Here is a 20097-nt window from a genome sequence, read left to right as displayed (position 1 = left end):
AATCGCTTGAAGAGAAATTTCTGGTGCTCCAGTATCAAACAAAATTATTTTGTAATTGTTAATGATGACAGTATGAAATGCATAATTAATATATATGTATATCATCAAGGTAAGGTACATGTAGTTTGAATTTATCCCCCCCCCCCCCCCCGATTTCTGAATGTTTCATCGTCGGCAACTCAGAGGATTTTCATTCAATAGACATTCATTTACACTTTTTTGAAAGAAATGAAAACCAGCAGGTTACCGACGATGAGACATTCAAAAAATAAAATTCTAAAAATTCATTATATACTGCTCAGGTAAATTAATACACGTATATTTCATCATTGATTCAATCTGTATCATTAACGAGCAGGTGAGACAAATGAAGTATTATGTGTACTATCAATACCAACTATCCTAAGGCAAAAATAGACAACCTGTTTCCAAAATTAATCAGTGGATGACAACATTAACAGATGAAACTATTTCAGTAGAAGACGAGAAGCCCGAATCATGTCAAATAATTCCTCTCTTTACGAGGAGGAAGATGTGTGTTCTAAAGCTCTTTTGTGTTCACCCGTTATTGTTATTGCCACGTGTGTATCCTTAATTGGAATACTGGCTAATTCTGGGGTGCTTGGAATTATTTTCCGCGTCAAACGTCTCCACAGACCGATTTTCTTCGGATTTGCGGCTTTGGCATTGGCCGATTTGCTGTACTTGGTTTTCAATACATTTCTAGTGCATCTTGGGTGGTTCATTCCTTCTGGAACCGAAAGTGATATAGTTGCTATTATACTAAGTATTATGGCCATTACGAGTGCTCTTTCGTCAGCATCCCACGTGACGTTCCTGTCCATACAGCAGTACTTCATGATCGCCCACCCTCTGTCAAGCCTGGCAAGACAAACCAATAAGACAGTCTTTCGTGTATCTCTCTCTATATGGATTTTATGTACTATTCCTGCATCTTTCTACATTTATGCTGTTAAAATAAGTAAAAATCCTTCGCTGAGGAAAACGGTGAATTTCTGTATCACGATAATCGTGACGTTTGTGCCGATTCTTGTTATTTTAGTTTGCCATTTCTTAAAGCTGCGAGCTCTGAAAGAATCCATTACAAATGACAGACAGGCTACACGCAAGAAAATGTCCAAAATCGTTTCAGCTGTGGTTTTGTCGTATCTAGTAACAACGTTACCAATAAATATACACGATACGATCAAACTGGCCCGGGAAATAGAAATATCGATGCTATATATCGTGATATATCGAATAGCGTTTACTCTACTTCATCTGAATTTTACTATCAATCCCTTTATCTACTTTATATTTACACCAAATTGCCGACGAGTACTCTTATTTGTTAACTGTTTTAAATGCAAGAAGTATAAAACTGCGGAGATCAGTTCTAGACATACCAGAAGTACACTTTTGTCGCAGGAACCCTGTGTGGGAGTGCATGAAACGTCAGGAGAACGTTATGCAGAAGTTCATGACACGTCACATTCTTGTGCAGAAGTACGTGAAACTTCATGCGAACCCATGCATAAACAAGACAACTGTGAGGAAAGATGTGAAACAAAAGTGTAGAAAAGACTTGTAAATGTGGAATATGGAAAAATGAGGTTTATCTATATTGTAAATGAAAATATAAATTATAAATGTAGCTGCAAGAATATATCTAGTCCTGTCCTGTTCTCTCCATCTTTTTTTAGGAGGGGGGGGGGTTCTCCCAAAAACGTCAAACAAAAATATTAGGAGAGGGCTACATCATTGCAGCTAATATAAAAGAGGACTGTGCAAATATGTTGTTTTCCCTCTCCTACATGTAGATTGCCCCCATATGCGAGTAGAATACAAAACAGATAATTTTTAGCAAAATTCAATAAACTAAAGCGTAGTTTTTTTTGTTTTGTTTTTGGTTCAACTGGACTTCCCACAAACTTTAATGGGAAAATGAAATGATATTCTATGATACTAACTTTTATTTAAAATAAAATTTGAAAATGGGAAGTGACTATATTATCGGGCATTTTACTATCCAACAAGCACAATGCTAAACTCCTTTGTTATAACCTCTTTGCTGCAGCAGACAGAATTTTAACAAAACATAAAACGTACATGTATACTTTTAATTTTTCATGAAAAAATTAATGTTACGAAATCTTCCTTCTCTTTTTCATCAGATACATGTATTTTTTTTATAGTGTGTCAAGTATTCAGAAGCCTAAAATTAAAGAATGTCCTTCTTACAAGACTACTGGCTACATAATCGCCTTCTTATACATTACTCCATCATGTATTGTCTGGGGGTTATTTTGACAGAGTGTTTAATTTGGCAGCCGTAACTTAACAAAAGCGTTATCGTCTACGTAAAACATGGGGAAAGGGGGGCGCGATGTACCCCTTTATAATTTTTTTTGTCAGAAAAAATAAAAATGCAAAGAGGTATATCGCAAAGCTGTTGGACCTCTGTGGATATCTTTACAGTTCAGACTAATTATAGTCCCCTACCGGTGAAATCGGATTGGACTACAGGTTTCCTCTGAGTCTGTCCGTCCGTCTAGCTGTCCCTCTGTCTGTCTGTCCCACTTGGTTTTCCGCACTTTTTTTCTAAACGCTTGCAGATATTGAGCTGATTTTTGGTATGTGAGTGTATCTTGATGAGTTACAGATCGTTTGCATTTCGTTCCGCTTCAATGGTTTTTGACGGAATAACCTTTTCAATTTTTCAGCGTTTTCCGCATTTTTTCCCCTAAACGCTTGCAGATATTGAGCTGATTTTTGGTATGTGACTCAACCTTGATGAGTTATAGATCAAGTTTGCATTTCGTTCCGCTTCATTGATTTTTGACATAATTATGGCATTTTCAATTTTTAACGGGAACCAGATTACACTTGCCGGAAGGGGACTAGTATTGCTAATGCAATACTCTCAGAGTGCTTGTTTTGTTTGTAAAACAGACTAGATATCTATTTTTTGCTTAAACTTTTACCAATTTGTTGACATACTATGCAATAATACAAATTCATAATTTTAAAATAAGAATTAAAAGTCTCTTGTTATAAATCAATATTTAATTTATATTCAATTAACCCAAAAAAAGGTGGAATTATAAAAATATCACATTTAACACTAACAATGATTAATTCTTGAGTGAAAAATCAGGTAGCATGTATGCGCAATATAGAAAACAGCTTAATTAATCCTTATTCTTCTATTAAAACTAATTCACATTTGTGTATTTAATATTACTGTAAAAGCAGAAATATTCATTGGGGATTAATTTTGTTTATTTTCTTTTGTTAACAATTCTAAACGAAATTAAATCCCCCACAAAATTTTTATATGACTATATATTAAACAAGGTTACTTTCTAAACAATGAAATTATATGCCCACAAAACCATTTTAGATGACAAATCAACAAAATTTTATCCCCAGGAAAATCTGTGCTTCTATAGAATTTATTTATAAGAAATAAAGGCCCAATGCTAATTATAATGAATAATAAATCATCACTGGGAAATGAATAAAAACAATGATCTAAGAAAACTGAGAAAAATACATGCCAATGAAAGAATTCTTGGAAATAAACATAACGTTGGGAAAAAAAGCCCATAACATATCAGTATTATATCATAATGTATGACAAACTCTCTTTTGCAAAAAAACAAAACAAGAAAAAAAAAAGAAACAGGCAATACATGTATAGTTAAATGTGTATAAGAATTCTGAGTATGAACATGCCAATTATTTTTTTATCTTTTCATTTCTGATATCAGACTTGAGCATGATTCTGTCATTTTCACTTCTGTTTGCCTGATGGTAGTGGCAGAGTGTTCATATATTTACATATGATTGACAGCATGACCTCATCAGCTCCGCCTCCAATGGACAACAGCCGGAAATCTCTAAAGGACAAATGACAGAAAAAGAGTAAAGCATATTCTGTGGAATCATTTTTCATGGAAAACATTTTAATTCATTAGGGCTAATTTTCCAGGATTGATAAAAAATTTAATGTTCATGCAGACATAATTTAATGAGCAAACATCTTATTCTATACATGTGTGTAAGTCATTCTATACATGTGTGTAAGTCATCAAAAAAATATTTCAATTGCTTTGAAAAAAAAGTATCATTAAACCAATCAAAGGCACTTCACATTAAATATTTTTCTTATTTAAAACAAAATACCTTATAATATATTACCATACCTTATAAATGAGATATGGGGTTAATTTTTGTTTAGATTAGAAAAAATATGTAATGTCTGGTTCCTGTGCATTAAACATTAAAGTTTCATAATTTCCAAATCCTGTTTAGTGATCATATTGGACACATACAATTTGAAACAAACAAGTACAGTGTACATGCATCACACAATTTTCTATGGAAATTTACAACATTAATTTTTGGCCACTGCTGTCATTAGCACACAGGAGAGTTGTCATTATTTCCAGAGATAAGCCAGAGATTATCTGAGTGTTGCATCTAAATTTATTTTGAACATGTGCTACATCTTATATGTTATCAATGGAAAATCTCTGATAATGGTAAATCCCTTTCTGAAGTGGCAACCATTTTCACAATGTTAATGTCCCACCGAATTTGAATCTGATGCTGTGTCAATACACTAGCTGAATCCCAAGGAACCTTTCAAAGCAGAAATTTTTTGGGGGAAAATGATCTTTTCATCACTCATTGAACCTAGTTTGCATGCCAAAATATTTAAGTATTTTGAGATACATTTATAATGCAAACAAGAGGCCCATGGGCCACAGCGCTCACCTGAGTAACTTTGGCCTTGCTGTTTTTCATATGATTTCTCTCTCCCCCCCCCCCTTGTAGTGCTTATTGTGGCCCCGCCCTACCCCAGGGGTCATGATTTGAATAATTAGAATCTACACTAGGTACCCCAGGATGCTTCCACATAAGTTTCAGCCTTTCTGGCCCAATGGTTCTTGAGAAGAAGATTTTTAAAGATTTTTTCTGCATATTTCAATGTAAAACATGGATTCCCTATTGTGGCCCCGCCCTACCCCCCGGGGGTCATGATTTGAATAATTAAAAATCTACACTACCCCAGAATGCTTCCACATTAGTTTCAGCTTTTCTGGCCCAGTGGTTCTTGAGAAGAAGATTTTTAAAGATTTTTACTACACATTTCAATGTAAAACTTGGATTCCCTATTGTGGCCCCGCCCTACCCCCGGGGGTCATGATTTGAACAATTTAAAATCTATACTACCCAAGGATGCTTCCAAATAAGTTTCAGCTCTTCTGGCCCAGTGGTTCTTGAGAAGAAGATTTTTTAAGATTTTTACTACATATTTCAATGTAAAACTTGGATTCCCTATTGTGGCCCCGCCCTACCCTGGGGGTCATGATTTGAACAATTTAAAATCTACACTACCCAAGGATGCTTCCAAATAAATTTCGGCCTTTCTGGCCCAATGGTTCTTGAGAAGAAGATTTTTAAAGATTTTTACTACATATTTCAATGTAAAACTTGGATTCCCTATTGTGGCCCCGCCCTACCCTGGGGGTCATGATTTGAACAATTTAAAATCTACACTACCCAAGGATGCTTCCAAATAAATTTCGGCCTTTCTGGCCCAATGGTTCTTGAGAAGAAGATTTTTAAAGATTTTTACTACATATTTCAATGTAAAACTTCGATTCCCTATTGTGCCCCCCCCCCCCCCAGGGGTCATGATTTGAACAATTTAGAATCTGCACTACACCAGGATGCTTCCACGTAAGTTTCAGCTTTTCTGGGCCAGTGGTTCTTGAGAAGAGGATTTTTTAATGACCCACCCAATTTTTGTATTTTCTTGATTATCTCCCCTTGAAGGGGCCCTTCATTTTAACAATTTAAACTTCCCTTCACTCAAGGATGCTTAGTACCAAGTTTGGTTAAAATTGGCCCAGTGGTTCTTGAGAAGAAATCGAAAATGAGAAAAGTTTACAGACGGACGGACAGACAGACGGACGGACAGATGGACGACGGACAATGGGTGATCAGAAAAGCTCACTTGAGCTTTCAGCTCAGGTGAGCTAAAAATGATGACATTGGTACTTTGGAACAGAATACATACAGTTGAACTTTGGTATCTCAAACACGGATATCTTGAATACCATGGATATGTCGAAGTGATTGAGAAGTCCTCACCAAGTATTTACCCTTGATATCTTGAACCCTCGGATATCTCAAAGTTTTTTCTCAGTCCCATCGAGTTCGAGATAATGAGGTTTGACTGTATTTTGTTTAAAATATCTTTATAAAGGGACAAGGGAGCTGACTTTTATAGGCTTTAGGAAATGCATGTATATACAGAAAAAAAATTGCCTGATAGTTTCCTAACCTGTAAAACCTGCTAATAAGGACCTCATTTGTGAAGCCCATTCCTCCCCAGAACTGAAGACAGGAGTCGGTTACCTCCCTTGCCAGTCGACCCCCCTTAAGTTTACACATGGAGGCTAGCTTGGTCACATCCTGTCCATTAACATACTCTTCTGCAAAGTAGAAATAGTCATTATAAAAATATTTCATGAACAGTTTCATCCCTTTGAGAAATGAGGTACATAACGCATCGGTGTGAAGCATCATAGTTCAGGTCCTCATGAATTCTCAAAAATTAAATTCATATCTCATATTTACATTATTTATCTGATGACTTGCCACAAATTTATGCCATTTAACTATCATTTTTGAAACGAAACAGTTTGCACTATAGTTCTGATGTCAAATACGGTATCACAGAGGCACAATGGAGATATTCTTGCTCATCCATGGTAGTTCAAGAGAAAATGAACTGCTTTCTAAGGAAAGAATCTTAAGGAAAAAATGAAACTGTAAATATTATACAAGTGCGATACAGTGTTCCATGGATTGAACTCTTAATCTTAATTTAACTTTTTCAAACATTGTTAACAATCAAAATACTAACAACTTATTCTTGGACAATTTATATACTGGTACTGGTCTATATGTATAGTTTATGTATGTCTTCAATACACAATGACTTATTAAGTGGAAGTTGACTAGCTTATAAATATACAAGTAGGTTCAGGAGTCAAACAACAAGAAAGGTATTAATAAAAGATTATCTTTTACAGGGAATGAAAACTTAAACTAAAATCTGTACTGGGATGAATTTTCACAGGTACACCTGTTCGCAGTGAACATTTAGATTATTACAAATGCTGGAACTATATCTTTTGTGGAAATGCATGAGTGATTTATATAATATAATCATACCAGTTGCCCTGTAGACTAATGACCTGAGACTCTCCACCTCTGTGGCCAGTTCAGCTAGCCTGAAATGTACCGTCTGGTTGTTTAAGATGGATGTACCAAAGGCCTTCCTCTGTCTGCAGTACTCTGCTGTGGAATTTATTAAATTCTCAAGGGGTTGCACAGCTATAGAATAAAATAATATAGCATTATTAAAATATACATAAAATGCAATACAGTTTGGAAATATTAAATCTCTCTTGAAACTTTACCAGACCAGCTAAGAAATATTTAATTACAATTTCAACATCACATTTAATCCAATCATATTAAAATTTATTTTGAGTGTCACTGATATCTATGAGTATATGCTTTTCAATAAATGAATGATAAATAGGGCAGACATGATTTTCTTAGCAACCACTTGCAGTGGCAGCTGTATTTTTCATATTTCACTCACTCCAGTTCTATCTTTTCTTTAAGCTTTTTTGCTTATAAATATGTTGACCCCCCTTTTAAAGGTGCTTGGACACAGATTTGAAGTTAATAATTTCTCAAATTTTCTGTATAATTTCATGCCTTATATATGGCTATAGCATTTCACACTAAAATATAACAAAAATCTTATTTCATCTCGAAGTTATTAAAACTTCGAATTTCTGGACGCGTTGGATTGACACATCCTTGCGCTTTCACATATTTAATTTTATTCTTAATACTTAAGAAAAGTGGCAGTTTTGTTGTGTATTAATGAAAAATATTAAAACTGTAACCCAGAAAATTCAGAGTGGAAATGTTCGAAAGCAAAACCCACTCACAGTATTGTAAGTACGTGCTCAGTGGTGTGTGCAGAGTTTAACAATTGAACACACCCGGTGAATCATAAACATTAACAGAGCTCTTGCACTGTTTACAAAAACAGTTTACGTTTCACGGGTGTGTTCAATTTCTTAAAGTCTGTACACATCACAGAGCATGGACTGACAATACTGGTGAATTGGTTTTGCTTTCGAACATTTCTACTCCAAATTTTCTGGATTATAGATGTAACACTTTTCATTAATGCATAACAAAATTGCTTCTTTTCTTAAATATTAAGGATAGTGTTAAAATTTGTGTAAGTGCAAAGATGTGTTAATCAAACGTATCCCGGAATTCGTAGTTCCAATAATTTCCAGATAAAATAAGTTTTTAATTATATTTTCGTGTGAAATGCTATTGCAATATATAAGTCGTGATATTATACAGAAAATTTGAGGAAATATTAAGTTCAAATCTGTGTCTAAGCACCTTTAATGGGGGGGGGGGGGGGGGGGGGCGGGGGGGGGGGGGGGGGCAGGAGGGAGGGAAAGGGGGTGCAAAAACTTTTTGTTGAGGATGAATACTTACCAGCAGCTGCACCATACAACCTTTCCTCCTGGAACTGTATCATTTGATAGGTAAACCCTTTCCCCTCCTCCCCAATCACATGATCCTGAGGGACCCTGACGTCTTCAAAATAAATCTGAGCAGTGTCAGAACACCTCATGCCCATTTTGTCTATCTTCTTGGCAACTGTTATTCCTAAAAATGTAAAAATTTATGCACATAACCACCTTTTGGAACATCACAGGAATTTATCAGCCTATTTTGGAAAACATCATTAAAAAATAATTGGAAAATTCAATCAACAATTTGATGTAATTAAAAAAATTAAGAAGTTCTGAAAATCAGAAAGACTTGATACTCCCAGGGTTTACAACTTTAACCCGCCTATGTTTATTTAAAGATTCTTCAATAAATTTAGTATCAAACACATTTTAAACTTAAGTATATACCTGGTAAGTTCATGGGAAGACAGATAAGGGATTTATTCCTGTGTGCTGGTCCCTCGCTGGTGTTAGCTAGGAGACACATCCAGTCTGCCTGTGCTCCATTGGTTATCCACATTTTTCCACCATTGATGATGTAATCTCCACCACTCTTCACTGCTGTTGTTTTTACACCTGAAGCAAGAAAGAAAGTTCATTTTTTGCATTGAATAATATTTAATATTTAGAGCTTTCTATGGTAAACCCCCGATAGAGTAATTTTAATAGTTTTACATCAAACTACATGTAACAATAAATGAATGCCTTCATTTTCCCCAAAAAGTATCAATACCTTATAAGTGTTACATGGTTTATACATCAAACACATGATTATTAGTAACTAGATATGTACTGCTCAATATCACATACTGGCCACATCAGATCCTCCCCCGACCTCACTGACCCCAATACAGGACACAACATCCCCAGTTATGGAGGGTGCCAGGAACTCTCTCTTCATCTTATCACTGCCAAACCTGACAAAACAAAATGAAAGTAAAACAGTTATGGATAGACATAAAGAGACACATGTACAGTTATGTGTAGGTATACAAGTCCATGTAATCATATTTGTGAAACCACTTTTGCAGAACAAGAAAGAACTCTGAAACTTTTCATGAAATACTTGGCCAGTGCAGGTGTTGACATGTCTGTTTGAACTCCTATTGCCATGGGAACACCTCCACAGTTTATATTACCAAGTTCTTCTGCTATAGCAATACTGTAGGTGTAATCCAATCCCAACCCACCATATTCTGTAAAGATGAAAGATCTGCTGTAACATCATTTCAAGAGTGGTAATTTGTGAAATACATGACCGAAATATCAAATCCATAATTCTTACAGTTCTCATGATAAAAGGTGTGGCAGATGGACAGACAGACAGACAGATGAAAAGACAGATGTCAGGTAAAGTGATCCCTAAGCGTCTCTCTGCTGCAGGAGACACAAAAATGTGTTGGAGCAGACCAGACTGGACCCTTTACTGGTACTCAATCAGCTGACTGACTGATTGATTATATGTTGTTTAAAATCCCATTCAAAAATTTTTCACTCATATAGAGATGTCATCTGCTTTAGGTGAAGTGTTACAAGTTTTGATCTATATGCATGGTGCTTATGGCCATAGCAGTGAAGGAATTTTTTTCGTGCCAGCGCCTTCCGTGAAATGGGAAGGTCTCAGTTTTCAAGGTCTTATCTGAAAGACCTGTGACTTTCACTTCTAGTGCCGGGTACTTGGCGAAGTAACGGTCACTACTTATTATATGCCTTAGATTTGACACGGTGCCAAGAACAAGAATCAAACCTGGGACCTCCTGGTGATGAAGTGAATGCCATACTACTAGGCTACTGCAATCCCTCGCTCCATCAGCTCAAATAACTGGCTACCAGCAAATAAACCTACCTGACCATCACATTTTTCTGTCCGTAATTGTCCTTTCCTCTTAAAACAACAACCCAGTCTTAACCCTTGCAAGTTTTTGCCTGTCATTTCCAGAGTATGGCATGGCACCAAATGTAACTGGAAGAAGATGCAATTGACCGGATCAGACCTCAAGCTCAGTAGTACAGTATCTGTCCAGAGAACAGTGGCCCCTGCTACAAGTCCTTAACTGGTCCATTGAAGTTTCTTCCTTCCTGTTACAAACATTCCCTTCCTGAAAAAAAGCCATGTCACTTTAAGGACTTCATACCTGTGGGTTTTGTGACTCCAAGAAGACCTGCATTCCCCAGAGTTTTGAAGACTTTCTTGGCAGGAAACTGTCCTTCTTGTTCCCACTGATCAACATGTGGATTTATCTCTTTGTCTATAATCTACAAATGTTTTTTAAACAATTTGAGAAGGAAAAATAGTATGCATCATCAATTACTCTTAAATATTTCTCCAAAAGCTGATCTCTTCACAACTTCTGTAACAGTTAACAGTCTATGTAAATGGGGATGGCGTCATTAGTGCAATTCTTTGATTTGGATATTTGATGAAAAATGTCTACTGGTAAATCAACATAGATGTAACATTGGATATGCAAATATCGAGTCATTTGTGTAAAATTGAGAAAAAAAAATTTTGTTGAAGACACAATCCTACTGTAACTAAACCACAATGTAAACAGTCTTGTCTTTGATATCTTAAATGTTATCCATAATGAAAAATATTGTTACTTGCAAATATTTAAAAAAAACAAAAACAAAAACAGAAGCACATCTTTTAATCTGTATGCAGGGCCATATGTTCAAGATCACAGTGCTAGCTAGCCACTTAGATTGTTACCTATTGAGCTCTCGATCTGAACATACTATGAGCTCTAGGTTTTACTAGATTTTAAATTTTGATACAGATTATACATATCTCAGCAAAAACTATTTTTTGGGAACCTAGGCAAAGTGTGATAATCAATCATCTAATTGATATGCCAAATTAAGTCCACATTAAATAGGGATCAAAATGATTGATGACCCAATGATCTCTGGCCAGTATATCTTGAATTTGGGCTACAGTGCTTGTAGAGAGCATGTGCTCTCCAGACCAGTAATTTTTTTTTTTCTATGCATATCAAAATTTGATCCTTTATTGTTGGACTAGTTAATTATGCAGATTTGTGTGTCGAAATGCCACCAAAGCAATAAATAACTTCTTCATTTGTTTTGTTATCTTGTATTAGCCTAAGTAACTGAACCATCATAAAGTTTTCTTAATGCTGACAGCTGGCTGAGGCACCACAGCTAGTGCAACAAGTATAAAAAGTAGAGATGATAATGAAAGAACATGTACAGTAAACATGAAGGATCAGACAAAGACTAACTGGACTAATGCATAATCTGAAAGCAGCACAACTACAGATGCTCTAGCTATAATTCGAAACAATGGCAAAGAAATCTGATTTTTAAAGTCTTGGTTTATCAATAAAAATCCTAACTAGCCAAATGGGAAAGTGAAAGTTCTCAATGACCAGTAAAAAAATAACATTTTGAGCCCTGGTATACTTGTATCTATAAGATTAAAGTTGTTATGTGTATGACATAAATCTTCTTTAACTGTCTATATTGAGATTGTGTAAGTTCACCTTTTTTGTTTGTATTGCAGTGAACACGAAGTAAATTGAGATAAATTTACGCCAATATCACGAAACATCATCACATGTTTAGTTTAACTCATGTATCTAAAAACATGTCGTTTACATAAACCTTAAACTATTAAAGACGTTTACAGATCAAAGTTCAGAAGCAACATTTCTTACTTTTCTCAACGAATCCCGCAGCTGTTGGTGTTCTTGTGAGAATATTCCACTTGAAGCATCATTCTGATTCTTTTTCTGAACTTGAGTTGAACTCAGTCGACTTCCATGACGACTTATTGCCACAAGATTCCTTCCAAGTAACTTTGACAAACTTTTTGTTGACATTTTGCGTAACGTCGGGATCGCAATTCAACAAATATGAAAACAACAAACCCGATACTAAAAACAAAATGCCCCTCTCATCAACGCTCGCCTTAATCTAAATCATGTTAATATTATCCAGCTCTTACTATTATTTCATCAAAATGCTTTGTCACCAATGAAATGCAGATTGACTTGGCGCAAATATATTACTCAGCCACATAATCATATGTTGGTTTTTGAAGTACAATAACATGTGTTTGCATATAGGAATAATTAATACACGGTATATGTTTCAACGCAAAATGTAATAAATACGCAAAGTGTAATAAACTGAGATTATTACATTTTGCGTCCAGATCAACGCAGAATGTAATAACGCGAAATGTAATAGCACACTTTTTGAATTATTATATGTTGCGTTACTACAATTGGAGTTGAGGTCAACGTATAATGTAATAACGTAAAATGTAATAACATATTTTAAAAGTTATTACATTTTACATTAGCTCGTACATTTTGTTTTGATCTCGACGCAGAATGTAAAAAAGCAAAATGTAAAAACACACTTTTTGGTTTATTACATCTTGTGTCATTACTTTTTGGAAGTTAACGCAGAATGTAATATCGCAGGTTGTAATTATCGCTTATCATCTCCACATCTAAATCATTGAAAGTGGGAAATCTTTATATTGATTAATAATAAACATTTTTTAACATTTGGAAGTTTTCTTGTTTTTAATCAATGTTCTTATGACTCAAAATATTTTTATATTCTCAGTAAATCGAATAGGATGTAATTTTATCTAAAACTTATATGTTAAAACATTTCTGTTATGTTGTAACTTTTTAACTTGCTGCTCCTCGGGAAATTATTTCTCCTTGAATTTAGGAGGATAAGTTTTTACCACTAGTAACACAAGTAAATTATTTCAATTGGCGTTTATAAAATTTGTGCAAATTTCGACACAGAATATTAGGAACGCAAATTGGGAAAATACATGTATTTATATTTTTGATACCATATAGAAATGTTAGATTTTTGATACTTCAGGAAATGTGATTCAAAATACTCTAAAATCACATATTTTCCTGGGGTCAAATATTCGTGCTTTGAGGAAAAAATTTCTGTTGGTGGGAATTTGATTTCGTGGTTGACAGAGTGTTCAGTTGTTATACAATTGAAATTTTACATTTCGCGAAGGACATGCATTCATAGGACTCTTCATACCATGATTATATCGAAAATTAAACCTCGCGAAAATGAGTGATTTTCACAGTTGTATTCAACGATATCTAGATTTTAATATTAGATCCATAGAGGATTATTAGACTTTGCGTTAACCTATACGCAACATGTAATAACGCAAAATGTAATAATCCAAAATGTGTGGTTTTACATTTTGCATATTACATTCTGCCTTGACCTCGACGCAAAATGTAATAATCCAAAACGTTATAATTTCAGGTTTTTTTTTTTTTTTTTTTTTTTACATTTTGCGTTGTAACAATGATACTATAGACATAAATATCAATATATCTTATAATACCTAAGAATATTACATTTACTAAAAAAAAATAATATTTGCAATTAATTAATGTTACAAGTTGTGAAAGGGATATATACCCTGTTACAAGTTGTGAAAGGGATATATACCCTGTTACAAGTTGTGAAAGGGATATATTTCCATTTCGATTTGTTTTCTCTGTGATAACTCTTTGAAAGTTAGGAGAGTTGATTTCTTGATCATTCCACTCGAATGCAAATTTCGCCAAGCGAAAGGTCAGGAGCTATAAGAAGGCCTAATATGCATGTAATTCTCGTGCGGCTTTCTTTTCGACTGACTCTAAGGAGGCCTAATATGCATGTAAATCTCGTGCGGCTGTCTTTGTGTTTGACGTCAGTGGGCGGGGACTATTGAAATTGATATGTGAGGCCTCGTGTAATTTAAATCTTTAAAATCTAAATTTACAATTTTATTTCACAATGAAATGGAAATCTAAGGAATCACTGTCTAGTTAGTAAAGTATGCCAGGCACATCAACGATAGTTGGAAACGTGGGATAATTTATGCATAACGGGCTTCGCCCGTTATGCAAATTATCCCACGTTTCCAACTATCGTTGATGCCCTGGTATACTCTACTAACTAGACAGTGATTCCTTAAATATACCCTGTTACAAGTTGTGAAAGGGATATATACCCATTTTCAGGGGAAAGACATCTTAAAATTCACAGTTCTAAGTAAACATATTTCTACACATCTTACTAATACCCACCTCTTTCTAGAATCAAAACCTTCTACAGATTGCAGGCACTCATTCTTGACATTGAAGTCACTTGTTAATCACACCACATGATATCTCATTTTTATTAAACATTTTGCAGAAAATATATTTTAAAATGTATATTGTAAATAAATGTTTTCAAAGTAAACTTTAAAGCTTTTTCAGCTTTTCATGTTAACAGGCATTTTGAACTTTGATCATTATTTTGACTTATTAATACCACGCTAGGAACTGGATTGCTCCAAAATTTGTTTTGTTTAATGGACTTTTGAGCTTGAATACTGTTCGTTAATTATCTCCATACATTTCATTGACGAATTCATTTGCTGATAATAGGGATTGAAGTGTATAAATGACTACATAACATGCTGCAACACATACTGAATTTTTATGTGTATGTATTGGGGGGGGGGGGATGTATCAATGTACAAGGTTTTTGTTTGTTTGTTGTTTGTTTATTGTTTAACTGTTTAACGTCCTTCTCGAGAATTTTTTACTCATATGGATACGCCAACTCTTGCTTGGAGAGCTGTAAATTTTGACTTATACTCGGCACTCAGGGCCATTGAGTGAGGGATCTTTTTCGTGCCGTGCCAGCACCTACGGCGACACGGAACCTCGGTTTATACGGTCTCATCCGAAGGACCGGTCTCCACGTCCCACAGTGGGATTCGAACCCGCGACGTAAGGATCAACTCGATCCTTACGCCGCGACTCTAGAGCAAACGCTCTATCCACTGCGCCACGCGGGGCAAGGTAGATGTAATACATGAATAAAGCACTTACATAGCATTGTTTGCACTACATTGTCACATTATATTTAATAACATTTAATGTTACTATATAATTCTTGTTAACAAAACAAAACAAAACATTGACATTATTTTGATGATTGATTTTTTCTTCAAATGAACGAAAATTTACTCTTTCAGGAGTACATTCTGTACTTTGATTTACTTTGTTTTAATATATACAATTGTAACAGGGAGGGAGAAAATGCAAAGGACAAGTCCAGGATTCGAAACCAAGCCTCATCAACTCTAGACAGGTGCTCAACCATTTGAGCTACTTGGCCACCGACAATCGATCCAGTCTGAACACCACATTACTTACGTACCCTATCCATGTCTTTGCTGCAAAGGCACTAACCAAGATTCTTTTGCTCCCCTGCAGGACCTTATTTGCAAGTCCAATGGTCCATACATGTATGTATCAGGAAGTTCATTTTGTTAAAGCACCTCTCTAGAGTTCAAAAAGGGGAGGGGTTAACCGTGGACTGGCCCGTCGCCTTCCTTCCTTTTTGTTACATTTGGTGCCGTGACCAGGATTTGACAGGTTGAAAGACCTGCCTATGAATAGCCTTGATTGGTATCATTTAAGGAAGGAGGAATGTGGCAGTCTGGTTCCTCGTATTTTTTCACTTCTTGTTACACCAAATGTTCTTGCAATATAATCAAATAACCAGTCACAATTTAAAAAAAAGAGTAATTTTTTTAAATTCGAATTCCCTTTTTTTCATTGTTGTAAAAATATATGTTGACTGAGAGGAAGTGTCTAAAATACCGTAAAACCAACAGTCACTGGATGTCATCTCGAATTAAAGACTCAACTACCAAACATTCAGATGTAGATAGCGACAATCAGACCAAGGAAAATAAAGTGACCTCACATTAGAATGAATCTACACATAAGATCTAGTATAGTTCCAAATTTTAAAAAGTGTCATTGAATACATGTAAATAACAGCGAACTTTGACATTTCAAAAAAGCATATTGTATTTCTTTTAAATACGTCCAAAACCACTATATGCATATTATTTACACATCATATACATTTACAAATAGTTATTGGTTATGAAAGGGTCTCATATGATTCCAAGAAAGCAGACTACAAATTGATTCCTATTAAGTTAATTTGTAATTTAAGTATCAATCAAAATTTTACATGTATTATTTATCATTGTCTTCGTACAATTGTCAAATTCTATTATGAGTCCTCAAATGAGGTAACATCGTCCGACGGATTTTGCTTCAATATTCCCAAAATAACCTTACAGAAAGCTTGAATTCGTTCACACAGTTGCTTAGTCAGCGCTTCTAAATCCTTTTCTGGTATCACTTTTATATGAGTTTAACGTATGTCAAAACATCCAGAAAAGGAAGAAAATAAGAAGGTAAACGGCCTTCCTTGGCGAATGTCAGCAACTTCTCGTAAATCTTTATGGTCAGTTCCAAAAGAGTAAAAGTAGGCACATCACCGTTTTTGGTTTTCTCTTCTTGCACAACATGAAACAAACACATTTTCAACATAAAGCTGGAAATTTCATCGAACGCAGACACGACATCACTCCCTTCCCACTCAGTACCACCTGACGAATCGTCTTCCAAGTTCTCAGAATTTTCCTCACTACCTACGTCTTCGTCGGTATTATCATTTGTACTTTTGATGCTATCATTCGCACTGTCCTGAGTGCTGTTTCTATGGACATTTTCGGTGATGTTGTTCCTATCAGCACAATCTAATTCAGAGTTTTGTTCGGAGTCTATTACTGAGTTTAGACTGCCTTTTGGCTGTCCATTCACCTCTTTGTCATCCAATTCTGAACCACCTTCATTCAAATTTTTGGAACTCTGCTCACATTCAAGGGGTTCAAAATAGATTAATTTATGTCTGCCCTTTTCAAAAATTGACGTTGTATATGTCATTCCATATTTTTTCGTTTATATATGTTTTGTTCTTCATTTCTCCAGTTTCTTTTGGGGTAAATATCTTTCGAACGTTGTAAGTTTCATCAATATCCATCATCCAGGGCAAAACAGGTCTGTGCTCGGAAGTTTGTGTTTTATCCATGACATCTTCAGATTTTGAAATGTCATGGGAGACTCGAGAGGGTAAAATCTGACTGGTCGTCTGTTCGTATATAATGCCTTCATCGCCTTCTTTTCGTTTGGTCAGGTTACCTTCATCCTCCATCTTCAATTCATCTTCCAAGTTTCCAGTCAAACTTGACTGTGGTTCATCAAACAAAACTCCGATGGAACCTACCGTTTCTAGGATAATTTCCTCATCAAACTGAATTTTTGGACAAAAATTGAAACTTTTCAAAATTTTGGCTGCTGCATAACTTTCAGTGCAAATATAAGGAAGACTGCTTAGAAGTTGCTTTTCCATAAGAGAGCTGGAAATTCTTACTAGTTGGTCACATTTTTTACCGCTCCAAGGACAGCGCTCTGGTGAATGCAGAATAAGCAAATATTGTTCGGTAACAGAACATATTGCCTGTTTGTCAATTATTTCCACGGGTTTCCAATCTTTTATCTGAACAGCAGGAACAATATCAACACTGACTACAATATGTTTCATAATGGGACCGTACCAATCGATTTCTAGTTTCAGAACTGGTTTATCCGCAGGATAGTCAACTAGACCTTCAAAACACAAATATTCAGAGGTCCATACGTCTGGGTTGTTAAGGGCAAAAGTAACCAAATCTTGAAATGTACCCCTAATAAGTTCTGCTGAGAAAGTCTCATCATCAAGAAAGGATTCAAACTTCCCTCGAACTTCATTTGACTTAATTTTTAAACTTACAAACCCACTGTTCATACAACTGACATCCTGATGTGGTATACAATGGTTTGAAAAGATATTCAAACAGAACACAAAATCGAATTCGTCCGGATCTGCGACCTTTGTACCCTCAGACGAACTCCCTGTAGGATAGACTGTACAGGTAAAAAGCGGATTCAATCTTCCGATGACGTCTGCTATCCTGTGCATCAGTCCGGTGACTTCTGACTTTATATGTCTTGGTTCGGCTCTTATTTCCGTCATTCCTAACCTCGGAGACTTCACAAGTGACATCAAAAGATAAGCAGGGTCATCCTTAATTCCTAAATACTCATTCAGCACCGTCTTCATATTGTCTGTTTCAGTTTCATTAATGAGAAATTTGCAATACTTAGTTTCATTGTCAGTTCGAGTGTCTGCTTCATGAGTTCCACCAAGTAAGCTGTAAATGGTATCATTTCCAACATGCATTGCTAAATCCAAAGGTAAGTAGCCATTAAAATCCAAGATATTCAAATCTGCGCCATGTTGTATTAGTGCTTTGATCATTGTGGAATCTCCATACCATGCCCCATAATGAAGAAGGGAGGAACCATGCTTGTCAACTTCGTTGCAATTTACTCCAATATCTAGGAACTTTTCAAACAATGGTGAATGCTTCGAAAAGTTCTGTGAAATGACAATGCTTGATTGAGGAAGATCTTCCGGCGTGTAAAGTGCAACATTTGTTATTGGGGTTCTTCCAAATTTATCTTTGATGTAGAAATTGGCACCATATTGACTCAGCAATTCAAAACAATCGGTAGTATAGACACGAAAAATACAACTTTGACCGAATATGTCTGTTTGATTTGGGTTTGCTCCTGCCTTCAACAGAATTTCTACAATATCCTTCCGTCTTCTGAACACAGACTCCATAAGAGGAGTCGTTCCTATTTCAGTTGAAGTGTTTACGTCAGCCCCACAATCAATCATTAATTGTACTGTTTCTATGGGGCAATCAGAATTCCCCAGAAAAGTAAGGAATGCTGAATATCCTTTGCGTTCTTTTTGATTCAATAAAGCAGAACAATTACATTTCATAATTTCTCCACAAAGTAAACTTTTAATGAATTCATTCTTTTCCAGCAAAAGTTTTTGATATTCCTTCTTTTCTTTGACATTGTCACTGAAATCAGACATGAACAAGTGAAATAATGAGAATCCTTCCTCATCCTGTGTTTCCATGATATAAGTTTTGCTGTGAGTTAATATGTACCGAATAATTTCCGGAATGAACTCCAAGTAGTTCTGAACCACCGTATGAAGTGGCGTCTCTCCATGTTCGTTTTGTATGTTGATATCCGCTCCGCTATCTAAAAGGATTTGAATTCCTCTCTTTACTTCGTCCAAATCAGAAAAGGTATGGGGATCTAAGAGACAGTGAAGTGCCGTCCTACCGTGCTGGTCCTGTAAATTAACTGTATAGGAATTTCCATCGAGTAAGAGTTGTTCGAGTCTAACCAGGTCATTTTCTTCTGCAGCGGAGTGAAGAGAAAGTTCATGTTTAGTTGACAAAGCAGACATGATTCCCCAATTTGTGAATTGTACCTGTAATACAGTGAAACAACCTTTGATAACAACTTCGGCTATGAACAGTTAGAGTGCACTTCACCTTTATCATGTACGGTGCATATGGAAATACGGTGAGGTCTTTCAGTTATAATTCTGATGGGATAAACATCGAAATGCGATAGAAGATATCTGTTAATAATAAAATGTAAATTGATTAGCTTTA

At 35.5% G+C, this 20097-nt stretch overlaps 3 protein-coding genes across 4 annotated transcripts in view; 1 reads left to right on the top strand and 2 right to left on the bottom strand.

The window, feature by feature from the left end:
• Positions 1-12511, bottom strand: part of LOC133186494 (probable acyl-CoA dehydrogenase 6) — a 95961-nt gene extending 83450 nt beyond the window's left edge. The window contains exons 1-9 of one of the 2 annotated variants that reach the window (XR_009721059.1): positions 12320-12511; positions 10775-10895; positions 9706-9835; positions 9450-9556; positions 9048-9215; positions 8620-8793; positions 7255-7416; positions 6359-6509; positions 3735-3902 (exon numbers count right to left, since the gene is read on the bottom strand). Coding sequence is in view for 1 of the 2 variants with exons in the window: in XM_061321733.1 (XP_061177717.1) it covers positions 3797-3902; positions 6359-6509; positions 7255-7416; positions 8620-8793; positions 9048-9215; positions 9450-9556; positions 9706-9835; positions 10775-10895; positions 12320-12484 (1284 nt within the window). In the remaining variant the exon portion in view is untranslated. Of the gene's footprint in view, positions 1-3082; positions 3903-6358; positions 6510-7254; positions 7417-8619; positions 8794-9047; positions 9216-9449; positions 9557-9705; positions 9836-10774; positions 10896-12319 lie in introns of those variants that run through there. The other variant, XM_061321733.1, reaches the window with a different exon arrangement.
• On the top strand, positions 499-1578 carry LOC133195197 (kappa-type opioid receptor-like). The gene has a single exon (XM_061331058.1). It carries the CDS (start codon positions 499-501, stop codon positions 1576-1578), a length of 1080 nt encoding a protein of 359 aa, XP_061187042.1.
• A 4359-nt stretch (positions 12512-16870) lies between the features above and the next one.
• Positions 16871-19886, bottom strand: LOC133195188 (uncharacterized). The gene is made up of 2 exons (XM_061331051.1): positions 17529-19886; positions 16871-17380 (listed from the first exon to the last, which is right to left on the bottom strand). The coding sequence occupies exons 1-2, from the start codon at positions 19884-19886 to the stop codon at positions 16871-16873; spliced, it is 2868 nt and encodes a 955-aa protein (XP_061187035.1).
• Between the last annotated feature and the right edge of the window lie 211 nt (positions 19887-20097).

This window comes from Saccostrea echinata, unplaced genomic scaffold (assembly GCF_033153115.1).
Source record: "Saccostrea echinata isolate AGI-Se365-2 ecotype Australia unplaced genomic scaffold, CSIRO_AGI_Sech_v1 ptg000001l, whole genome shotgun sequence".
In the NCBI taxonomy this organism is placed as follows: Eukaryota; Metazoa; Mollusca; class Bivalvia; order Ostreida; family Ostreidae; genus Saccostrea; species Saccostrea echinata.
Note: the sequence above shows the minus strand (reverse complement) of the source record. Positions and strands in the feature narration are given on the sequence as shown.

What these genes read in the sequence shown, in the direction of transcription:
- LOC133195197 (XM_061331058.1), top strand. Translation starts at nt 499, where the DNA reads ATGTCAAATAATTCCTCTCTTTACGAGGAGGAAGATGTGTGTTCTAAA.
- LOC133195188 (XM_061331051.1), bottom strand. Translation starts at nt 19,886, where the DNA reads ATGTCTGCTTTGTCAACTAAACATGAACTTTCTCTTCACTCCGCTGCA. An exon ending in ATATTGATGAAACTTACAAC is followed by an intron (nt 17,381 to 17,528) that starts GTTCGAAAGATA and finishes GAATGTGAGCAG; the next exon opens with AGTTCCAAAAATTTGAATGA.